This window comes from Mirounga leonina, unplaced genomic scaffold, assembly GCF_011800145.1.
Source record: "Mirounga leonina isolate KUSES-001 unplaced genomic scaffold, KU_Mleo_1.0 Mir_178, whole genome shotgun sequence".
Classification (NCBI taxonomy): domain Eukaryota; kingdom Metazoa; phylum Chordata; class Mammalia; order Carnivora; family Phocidae; genus Mirounga; species Mirounga leonina.
In genome coordinates this window covers 23855345-23867189 of record NW_023270464.1, presented here as the reverse complement: position 1 = coordinate 23867189, position 11845 = coordinate 23855345, and the positions used below count along the sequence as shown (strand labels likewise).

The window sequence follows — 11845 nt, the reverse complement described above, 5'->3', positions numbered from 1 at the left end:
GGGAATTTTTCACTCTAGCTTCAGGGTTCAGCCTTATTAGGAAGCAGTGGGAATATTTTGAGAAGAGAATGCCAGCGGGGTTACTTAACCTGGGATGGTAAGAAGGGTTAAAAAGTAGAGGCAGGCGTGCCTGGAGAGAGGCTGTTCCTTTGTTCATTCATTAATTTGTCAGTACTGGAGTACCCACTGTGGTTAATGGGGTCTGGGGGGGGAGGGGGAGGTGAAGACGTGTCTTGCTTCAAAGGTCTTAGTAATTTGTTCATCAGATACTTACTGAGTCCCCAATGTGTGCCAGAGGTTTAGGATGGACATTGGGGATTATAACAGTGAGCAAGCAAAACACAGTCTCCTTGTAGATTTTAGGGTTTAATGGAGAAGATATTCTTTTGACAAGTAAGGACACATTTTAATGAATATTACAAAAGGGGAAGCAGATGTAGCTCTGGAAATGAATGGTAGGGAGTCCTCACCTCTTCTAGTGGCCTAAAGGATTAGTGGGGGTAGGGAAGTCATTTGAGGGTATGAGGTTCAGCAAAGGGATAAAGAGGGTGATTTGAGTTGAGGCGTTCACAGGGATCAGATTGTAGAGACAGGAGATTTGGGACTTGATCCTAAGGACAATGGAGAGTCATGAAGGGGTTGAAGTAGGGGAGATTTGCATTTTAAAAGGATGCCTGTAGGGGCGCCTGGGTGGCTCAGTCGTTGAGCGTCTGCCTTCGGCTCAGGTCATGATCCCAGGGTCCTCGGATCGAGCCCCGCATTGGGCTCCCTGCTCGGCGGGAAGCCTGCTTCTCCCTCTGCCACCCCCCTGCTTGTGTTCCCTCTCTCGCTGTGTCTCTCTCTTCAAATAAATAAATAAAATCTTTAAAAAAAAAAAAAAAAGGATGCCTGTAGCTCCAGAGTGGTGGATAGAGCTGAGGGGAAGGTGGCAGAGAAGCCGGAGGGAGGTCGAGATAGTGGTCCAGGAGATGTGATGATGGCCTTGACACTGGGGTGGTAGCAGATCAATACTTAGGAGCTAGAAATGACCAAACTTGGTGAATGCGTGATGCCCGGCTTTCAGACTTGAGCCATTTCAAGGTATCCTCCATTAAGAGGGGGAACACTGGTGGGAGCAGCGGGGGCAGCAGATGCCTCAGTGTCAGGAGACCGTGGGGCACTGAGGTAGAGATGGTCCAGCAGGCCATTGTTTATATGGCCCTGAAGCCATATACGGATCTCCAAATAAGGAGGCAAGTCTAGACTAGTGATAGAAATGTGGGAACCTTTGGTGTGTAGTTGCGCTGCCCAAGCAGAATTCCTAGAACACACCTTGCACATTGCTGACCTGGATTCTAATTTGGTCCTTGTGGGGGTGTAGGGGGTGTGTGTACCTGGATGCTTTTTTTTTTTTTAATTAGGACCAATGGTGAATATTGGGATTTTATATTAAAGTTTGGATTCTGGCTTCTTTTGAAAAATGAAATCATCTAACAACACTCACTACATTTCTGCATGACAGCAGTTGCCGGGAGCTCCCATAGTGGCTTCCCCATTGGAAAGTGCATGTATGTGTTCAGTTTGCCACAGTCCCCAGCGCTCCCTGTGGTGTTCCTCACAAGGATTCCAGCTACTTCACTTACTTCTCTTCCGCACTTGGCACCTGCAGACATTTGAGTTTGTGAGCCCTGCTATAGAGTGAAATGTGGAGAGGACCAAGAGAAGCCCAGGGAGCCCCACCATGTAAAGGGGAGGTAGAGGAAGGGAGCCAGCAAAAAAGACCAAAGAGCAACCAGAGAGGGAAAGGAGAGCATGTCAAGCAGCCAAGCCCAGTGCTGTTGACTCGGTCTGACATGATAAGGACGTGTCCTTTGGTTTAGTCAAGTGAGGCCATTGGTATTCTGGGTGAGAGCCCCTGTGTTCACAGTGAGGTGGTTGGGATGGAGGTTGTGAGGTATCCAGGACCAAATGGAAGGAAAGAGAGACTGGATTGGGAGCTTGTTCCAGAAGTTCAACCTTGAAGGACAACTTGTAGTTTTGAGAAACCACAGGGTAAACACGGCACATCAGCCTGGAGTGTTAATTTAGCTTGAATATTTGGGGAGAATCATTTTATATCATTTTATATTAAAACAAACAAATATTAGATGTGTTCTGTAGCAGTGAGGAGAGGAGAGAGGAGTGGGAGTGGGAGCGTCTGCCTTTGGCTCAGGTCATGATCTCGGGGTCCTGGGATCGAGTCCCACGTCGGGCTCCTTGTTCAGCTGGGAATCTGCTTCTCCCTCTGCGCCTCCCCCTGCTTGTGTGCTCTCTCTCTCTCTGACAAATAAATAAAGTCTTAAGAGAGAGAGAGGAGAAAAGACTAGACATACTGGATTTGGGCTAAATATTGAGTGCTATCTCTTTGCCAGATGCTGTGCTGACTCCTTTACATTCATTATCTCCTGTGGTTTTCACAGTGACCCTAGGGAATGTGTAGCTAGGTTATTCTTCATTTTGCAGATGAGCAAACTGACGCTTGAGAGGTATGGTTGCATGGCTGATGAGTAGCAGAGCTGGAGTGTGAATATGGCTGTACCACTGAATGTCTGTGTGCTCCACTGCCTTTATCCCCCTCCACCCCCCAAGGATATCTACTTATACCCGCAGCATCTGTTGAAAACACTTTCCTCATTGAATTGCTGTGGTACTTTTGTCAAAAATCAATTGGCCAGATATTGTGTGGGTCCGTTTTTGGACTCTCTCTTCTGTTCTATTGATCTGTACATCTCTCCGACAGTAGCACATGCTTGAATTACTGTAGCTTTATAGTAAGTCTGGAAACAAGGTAACAGCCTTCCAACTTTGCTCTTTTTATTTTATTTTATTTATTTATTTTTAAAGATTTTATTTATTTGACAGAGACACAGGGAACACAAGCAGGGGGAGTGGGAGAAGGAGAAGCAGGCTTCCCGCCGAGCAGGGAGCCCGATGCGGGGCTTGATCCCAAGACCCTGGGATCATGACCTGAGCCGAAGGCAGACACTTAACAACTGAGCCACCCAGACACCCCAACTTTGCTCTCTTTAAAAATTGCTTTGACTATTGTAGGTTAGTCTTTTGCAGAGCTGTAAATTTTAGGATTATGTTGTCAGTTTCTATAAAAAGGTCTGCTGAGATTTTTGTTTGGGATTGGCTGCTGTGAGACTTTTTAAAAAGGGAATTAGTGAGGCGTGGCTCTCATTTCACAGAGACGTTGAAGGACGGTCCCCTCAAGTGTGTGGCTGTAAGCTGGAGGTTGCTAACTTAAGTTTCAAGGTGGGGCATGTAGGGAAGAGGAGTGGATGAGCCAGGAATGAGTAAGTGGTAGCTGATCTCAGGCCATGGGGGAGGAGTAGTAGGGCGCAGTGAGGTCTTGGGCAAATGATGCCTCAAGCCCTGTGCAGGGGGACAGCTGCTTCTCCGTTCCACGCATTGTTGCCTTGCAAGAACGTACATTTGGTGTTGCTTGATCTTTCTGTCAAGAGAAGTTGGAAATCCAGGTTTTTATACAGTCTTCTGATTCAAAATGGAAGTGTAAAGCATTGAGTGGGTCAGTATCATGTGGGTCAAACAGAACTCTCTAAACATGGCCCCTGACCTGCCAACCTGTGACCTCTGCCTTTGGCTACTCATTCTTCGGTGCCCATTTTCATCCTCAGGAAGCATGACGGCGTTGAAGACAGTCTCTAAAGTTCTTTCTAGCTCATCGATTCTAGATTTCAAAAGAGGAATATATCAAAGTTACTCAGGGGTTTAGGAGGAAGCTGAGAATATCCACAATAATGATGATACTTTGAGAAGTTGTGCAGAGCTTTCCATTTTATACCCCACTGTCATATCTGTTCTCTCTTTTAATCCTTACGTTGTCTTTGTGAAGTAGACGGCAGAATAATTTCCCCAACCGCGTGGGAGCTTCAGGGCACACAGTCAGGTCTTCCGGTTCTGAATGCAGTCCTCTTTTCCCCATAACTCAGCAGCCTGTGAAGACTCTAGAACAGGCACTTTGGGAGGGAGAGCAGGTATGGGAGGTTGTGGGAGGGCGGGCCTTAGGCTCAGGTGAAGGCAGGTGTCTAGCTAGATTTAGAACTTAGCTTGGTTGAAGTGTCAAGGCTTTTGGGTACAAGTTGAAGCCTTTGTGGGAACTCTCTGAAGGCAGGAACCTTGGCATGTATTCATCTTAGCAAGACAGTGCCTGGCACAGTACCTAACGCACACAGTTAAAAGTTTCTGTATAAGTGAATAAATGGATGGATTGATGGAAGAAGGAATCAAAGGCTTGAGATCAAGGGGGCCAGGAATTTTGTCTAGAGAATTTCAAGGACGGAGAGTCAAATGCTTCTGGTAAATGCTTTGAGAATGTTAAGATCAAAAGCTGAGACTTTATTGTTATAATTCAGCTGATAGATGGAAAAGGCTAACTATGTCCTCCTCATATTTGACTCTTGGATCTGGGTTCTGATGAATAGATTATAGCTGCCTCCCAGTGCAGTGTGTTTGGGAAATCAAATACTGTGGGTACAAGGAAGTTAAGGCCGCCAGGGGGTTTTGTATGCCTTTAAAACTTCCAGCCAGATGTAGGCTCTTATCTTTTGGAGATGCATATTGAAATATGGAATGATACAATGTCTGGATTTCTTTCAGTGGGGTGCCATGGGTAGTCAGGGGGTAAAGCTGAGTCAAGACTGGACATAAGATCATCGTGGAAGCTGGAAGCTATTAGATGGGGTTTCATTGTATTCATCTTTATTTTGTATATATTTGAAATTTTTCATAATAAATATAAAGACTGAACAAAATCAGAGAGCTTCATAGGCCCAGCAATGCTTTTGATCAACCAAACTTCATTTTTCTCTGAGCTTGTAAATACTGTGATCATTGAGAGAGAAATGGGGGGGGGGTGCCTGGGTGGCTCATTCGGTTAAGCCTCTGCCTTTGGCTCAGGTCATGATCCTGGGGTCCTGGGATCGAGCCCCATGTTGGGCTCCCTGCTCATTGGGGGTCTGCTTCTCCCTCTCTCTCTGTCCCTCCTCCCTGCTTGTGTTCTTTCTCTCAAATAAATAAATAAATAAATCCTAAAAAAGAGAGAGAGAGAGAAATGGAGCAAAGAAAAGGACTACGGCAGATATAAGAATGTGTGTGTGTGTGTGTGTGTGTGTTTGTGTGTTTAAGAGAGGGAAGGGGTGGGGGGAGGGAGAGAGAGAGTCTTAAGCAGGCTCCATGCCCAGTGCGGAGATGATCTCACAACCCTGAGATTATAACCTGAGCCCAAATCAGGAGTCAAATACTTAACCAACTGAGGCCAGGTGCCCAAGAATGTGGGTTTTGAGGTGGCCATAGCTTGGCCTCCTCTAGCTGTGTGACCTCGGGCAAATGTTGAGCTTCCTTAAGTCTGGGTCTCTAGGTCTATAAAAGCAGGATGATATGGTGTCCCTTGGTGGTTGTGGAGAGGGTTAGAGATGAATTGGGTAAAGCACCTGAGGACAGCATCTCGCTCATCTTAGGGGCTTCTATCTGGTAGCTTTTTATTATTATTAGACAAAAGATCTAATAATGAAAGCCTTCAGGGTTCCCATTGCCTCTTTCTTCCCCACGTGAATTATAAGTGCCAAGGATTATGTAATCACAGAGGTAATTTATTGTTTTAGAAACAGAACTCTTAAAGACCAAATTGGACCACTTTGGGGTTTATAAGAACTGTAACCAGTTTACTGCGTTTTGAAAAATGAAGCAAGGAAGAACTTCCAGAAGAAAGGCATATGAAAGCAGTGGGATGCCATTTGATACCTGTTGAGTTGGCCTCCTCCTTTGCCCCAATTAAGGATGATATTCAGTGTTAGTGAGCTTTCTTGTGAAACTGTTTTCTCACACATACTTCATATACCCGCTGGGACGGCATTTTGACATTATGTGTTGAGAGCCGTCGAAAGACCCGGGCTCAGAGACTCAGGAATCACTCTTTGGAATGTGTTCTTAGCAAATATAACCATTAAAGATGATGAATATCCTAGGAAAGAGTTCAGATGTAAGCACGCGGGATCGTACCTGAGTTATGACTCCTGCCATGCTGGTATTACTGGACAGGAGAAGGGAGAACGGTTAATGTGTTAGAGGCCTGGAGAATGGCTTAGTTTTCCTTTAAGAGACTCTTTTTTTGCTGTTAGAAGTTGGGCCTGCCTACACACACACAAAGACCTTGCAAAGACCTCACTATCACTGCGCATGGGACATTTGGAACATGGGTAGATTCTTTCCAAAAATAGACTAGTCAAAAATCAAAAGGAACTGGAACCCTGAAGGTTTTAGGTAGAAAAGAAACCGAAACCAAGACTTTCACTCTTGAACCTTTCTGCTACAAAATACCCGTACTTCAATGCTTCCCTCAGATCTTTGCTGTCATCTCTCAACCGTCTTGAAATCTCTTTGTTTCCAGGTCCAATTTCAGAAGCTTCAGCAGCTGCGCCTCACTCAGTACCATGGCGGGTCCTTACCGAACGTGAGCCAGCTGCGGAGCAGCGCGGCGGAGTTCCAGGTACCTCCAGATACTTCCTTCCTCCAGTCTGAATCGGGTGTAAAAAGAAAGGCAGCGATTGTCCTTAGAAAGATTGGATCTTGAAGGATAAACTAGGCCGAGATACAGTTCAGTGTCTTCCGGGAAGCCCGTCATTCTTTTTCCTAGTTTCTGTAGCCTGCCGTAGCATTATCTCATGGGCTGGCTAAGGCAGCCCTGTCCAAGAGAAATATACCGTGAGCCACATACGTAATCCAGACTTCTCTAGTAGCCACGTCAAAGGCAAAGAAACAGGTGCAAATAATTTTATTATTATTTAAATAAATTATTATTTAACCCGGTAAATCCAAAATATTATCATTTCAACATATAATCAGTATAACAAACACAAATGAGATATTTCACATTCTTTTTAAAGTTTGGACTAAGTCTGAAATCTAGTGCATATTGAACGCATACAGCACGTCTCCGTTGAGACTAGCCATATTTTACTACCTTCATGTGGTTGGTTTCTACCATATTGGACAGTGCAGATCTAAGGCCCAGATAGGTGGTCTCTCGCATTTACATTAGTGCAGTGTCATACGGTGCCTCAATCATTCATATCATTGAAGAACTTTTTTTTTTTTAAGATTTTATTTATTTATTTGAGAGAGTGAGAGAGAGAGCCCAAGAGGAGGTAGGGTCAGAGGGAGAAGCAGACTCCCTGCTGAGCAGGGAGCCCGACGTGGGACTCGATCCCAGGACTCTGGGATCATGACCTGAGCCGAAGGCAGTCGCTTAGCCAACTGAGCCACCCAGGCGCCCCCATATCATTGAAGAACTTTGTTCAAAATAATGTGGAATCAGTATTTCAGACAATGATATAGGATACTGTTGTTAAGATCTGAAGTAGACATCCTAGTCTGAAAAATTAGGAGCCTGTCATAGTTCTAATTAAACAATTTAAGATTTGGTGTTGAAGTTGGGAACTTTAAGACAAGGTGTAAGTTAATTTATTTGGATGCCTGTCCATTTTAAAAGCACTGTCTTCTTTCTTTGCTGTAAAAGCTGGGTGTACTTGTTTGATGATGGTCCTATAAGGCAAAAGTAGTATTTAAAATAGAGACTTCCGTTTGAGAGTGCTAACAGGGGCTCTTAAATATAACGGTTATTAGAAAAAGCACAATGTGAACACACTTGTACCCTGTTATACTGGATGTTACATTTCCTACATTGACGTTGGAATCTCACTATGCTGCTGCCTGTATCAGAGGCCTGCCTCGGTAGACCAGATGATCTTCTGCGTTGGCCTCTTGGATCATTCGGTATCCAGATAAAGCAGGTCTCTGCTTTATGCTGGATTTCATGCTTCTGAAATCAGAGCACTGCCAAGGTGTGCTGTGTTTGAGATCCTGATTTTGTGGTACTTGATAGTCAACTTCAGAGGAATATAGATAGAACTTACTATCCTGCCCCTGTCCTGTTGCAGCAGGAGGTGGGATGAACTAACAGCCCTTGGCTTTCCCAGGATTCTTTCTTTGAGTATGTTTTTTTTTTTAATTTTTTTTAAAGATTTTATTTATTTATTTGAGAGAGAGAGAGCATCAACGGGAGGAGAGGAAGAGAGAGAGGGAGAAGCAGACTCCCCACTGAGCAGGGAGCTGGATGCAGAACTCAATCCCAGGACCCTGAGATCATGACCTGAGCCGAATGCAGATGCTTAACCGACTGAGCCACTCAGGCATCCCTGAATATTTTTTATTTTTATTTTTTTGCTTTGAAACAATCACAAACTTACAGAAAAGTTGGAAGTTCAGGATAAGTAACTTTTTTTTCTCCTTGAGAAAATAAGTTGCTAACCTAATGCTCTTTCAGCCCCAAACATTTCACTGTGTATTTTCCTACAAGCAAGGACATTGTCCCTTATAACCCAAACAGAGCCATCAAAATCATAAAATTAATAGTGGAATGTTATTACCATCTGATCCACGGGTCCCATTCATGTGTGGTTTCACCATGTGTCCCATTACTGTCCTCTGCAGCAAAAGGATCCAGTTCAGAATCACCTGTATTTATTGTCCTTAGTCTCCTTCAGTCTAGAACAGTTTTTCAGTCTTTTATTTTTATTTATTTATTTTTTTTTTTTTTAAGATTTTATTTATTTATTCATGAGAGACAGAGAGAGAGAGGCAGAGGGAGAAGCAGGCTCCCAAGGAGCAGGGAGCCCGATGCGGGACTCGATCCCAGGACCCTGAGATCATGACCCGAGCCGAAGGCAGACGCTTAACCATCTGAGCCACCCAGGCGCCCCAGTCTTTTATTTTTGACATTAAAGAAATTATTTCTGACTTTTATGACCTTAGCCACTTTTGTAGAGCACCAGTCGGGTATTTTGTAGAATATCCCTCAGTTGAGGTTTGTCTGATGCTTCTTCATGATTCGAGTCAGATTTGTGTCTTTGACAGGAATAGTAGAGAAATGATGCTGTTATTGTGTCCCCTTAAGTGGATGATTTTCTTTTGTCCTATTACTACTGGTGTTCACTTTTATCAGTTAAGGTGGTGTTTGTCAGGCCTCTTCATGTTAAAGTTTCTCTTCCCCTTTGTAGTTAACAAATATTTTGTGAGGAGATACTTCATCCTGATCCTCTTCAAACTTGCATACATCCGTTTATTTATTTCTGTATATCTGATTTTGTGGCTTCTTATTTTATTCAGTGGGTTATAATCCAGAACTATTATTTTGATTTTGATGCTCACATTATCTCTGATTAGGCCAGTGGGAGCCTTCTTCTTGGGATTCTTGACAAACTGAGAAAAAAAGGGAATCCCAGGAACATAGTTTTGTTTTTGTTTTTTTTTTAAGTAAACTTTTTTCAGGTGCAATTTACAATACAATCGACCTTTCTTTTTAAAGATTTACTTATTTATTTATTGAGAGGGGGAGAGAGACAGCGCGCGCGCGCATGTGCGAGCAGGGGGAGGGGTGGGGGGAGAGAGAATCTCCAGCAGAGACTCCCTGTGGAGCGTGGAGCCTGACACAGGGCTCGATCCCAGGACCCTGAGACCGTGACCTGAGCTGAAACCAAGAGTCGGATGCTTAACTGACTGAGCCACCCAGGTGCCCCTCAACTGACCTTCCTTAGGCGTATAATTCTGTGTTGTATACTCACCGCCATAGCCAAGATACAGAACAGTTCTGTCACCCCCCAGCCAGAAGTTCCTATAGGTCCCTTAGTGATCTGCCTCCACCCCCCACCTCCAGCCTCTGGAAACCACTGGTCTGCAGTTCTGCCTATTGCAGTGTGTCCTGTAAAGGGAATCAACGGTGTGTAGTCTTTGGAGTTCTTCTTTCACTTAGTATGTTGCATTAGAGATGCATCCGTGTTGGTGCACACGTTCGTTTCCTAGGGCTGCACTAACAAAGTACATAAGCTGGGTGCCCTCAAACAGCAGAAATTGAGCCTCTTGCAGTTCCAAGGCTGGAAGGCTGAGATCGAGGCGTCAGGAGGACCGTGCTGTCTGGAGGCTTTAGGGAAGAATACTTCCTTGCCAGGTGCCGGGTGGCTCAGTCGTTGAGCGTCTGCCTTCAGCTCAGGTCATGGTCCCAGGGTCCTGGAAATCAGGCCTCGCGTCGGGCTCCCTGCTCAGCGGGGAGTCTGCTTCTCCCTCTCCCACTCCCCCTGCTTGTGTTCCCTCTCTCGCTGTGTCTCTCACTGTCAAATAAATAAAATCTTTAAAAAAAAAAAAAAAAGAATCCTTCCTTGCCTCTTCCTAGCTTCTGTTGGTTGTTGCCAGTCCTTGGCGCCCCTGGGCTTATAGCTCCCTCCCTCCAGCCTCTGCCTCCATTCTGTAGGACCTTCTCCCCTGTGTGTGTGTGTGTGTTTGTGTGTCTAACACTCCTTCCCCCTTGTCTTTCAAAGCCACCACTCATTGGATCAAGGGCCCACTCTAATCCACTACGACCTCATCTTAAGTTAATTACCTCTGTCAAGATTCTGTTTCTTTATTTATTTGAGACAGAATGAGAGAGAGAGAGAGAGAGAGTACATGAGAGGGGGGAGGGTTAGAGGGAGAAGCAGGCTCCTCGCCGAGCAGGGAGCCCGATGCGGGACTCCAGGATCATGACCTGAGCCGAAGGCAGTCGCTTAACCAACTGAGCCACCCAGGCACCCAAGAATCTGTTTCTAAATAAGATCACATTCACAGGTACTGGGGGCTAGGATTTGAGCATATCTTTTCAGGGGAACATGATTCAACTCACTGCATTGCATTTGTCTGTAGTTCATTCTTTTTTATTGCTCAGTAATATTCCATTGTATGGGGGTACTGTAATTTCTCTGTCCATTCATCAGTTGATGGACTTTTGGATCATTTCCAGGCTTCGGCAATTGCGAATAAAGATACTCCCATATAGTTTTTTTTTTTTTTAAGATTTTATTTATTTATTTGAGAGACAGAGACACAGCGAGAGAGGGAACACAAGCAGGGGGAGTGGGAGAGGGAGAAGCAGGCTTCCCGAGGAGCAGGGAGCCTGATGTGGGGCTCGATCCCAGGACCCTGGGATCATGACCTGAGCTGAAGGCAGATGCTTTTTTTTTTTTTTTTTTTAAGATTTTATTTATTTACTTGAGATAGAGAAACAGAGAGCGAGAGAGGGAGGCAGAAGCAGGCTCCTCTCTGAGCAGGAAGTCCAACGCGGGGCTCGATCCCAGGACCCTGGGATCATGACCTGAGCCGAAGGCAGACGCTTAATGACTGAGTCTCCCAGGCGCCCACATACAGTTTTTATGTAAATACTGAGTAGAGAAATGGCTGGATCATATGGCAAGTGTATCTTCATAAGAAACTGCCAAGCTGTTTTACAATGTGTCTGTACTGTTTCACGTTCCCACCAGCAGTATAGAGAGTTGCAGTGATTCTACACTGCTCTCCAGTATTTCAGGGTGGTTTTTTCTTTTTTTTTTTTAATTTTGGCAAAAAACACAACATAATATTTACCATCTTAACCATTTTTTTTTTTAAGATTTATTTATTTGCGAGAGCGAGAATGAGAGAGAGTACATGAGAGGGGGGAGGGTCAGAGGGAGAAGCAGGCTCCCCACCGAGCAGGGAGCCCGATGTGGGACTCGATCCAGGGACTCCAGGATCATGACCTGCGCCGAAGGCAGTCGCTTAACCAACTGAGCCACCCAGGCGCCCCCATCTTAACCATTTTTAAGTGTATGGTTCAGTGCTGTTAAGTATATTCACATTGTGCAACTTTTTCATCTTACAAAACTGACACTCGGTACCCATTGGACAACAACCGATTCCCCCTTCCCCGTGGCCCCACGACCACAGTCGTACTTTCTGG

General features: G+C 45.0%; 1 protein-coding gene across 3 annotated transcripts in view; it reads left to right on the top strand.

Moving 5' to 3' along the window:
- The first annotated feature begins 5845 nt into the window (after window positions 1-5845).
- The window catches only part of CRTC3 (CREB regulated transcription coactivator 3), a 91409-nt gene continuing 85409 nt past the window's right edge, over window positions 5846-11845 (top strand). For all 3 annotated transcript variants that reach the window (XM_035024186.1, XM_035024185.1, XM_035024183.1), the window contains exon 1: window positions 5846-6529. In XM_035024186.1, the coding sequence (XP_034880077.1) occupies window positions 6371-6529 (159 nt within the window). In that variant the 5' untranslated portion in view covers window positions 5846-6370. The remainder of the gene's footprint in view (window positions 6530-11845) is intronic.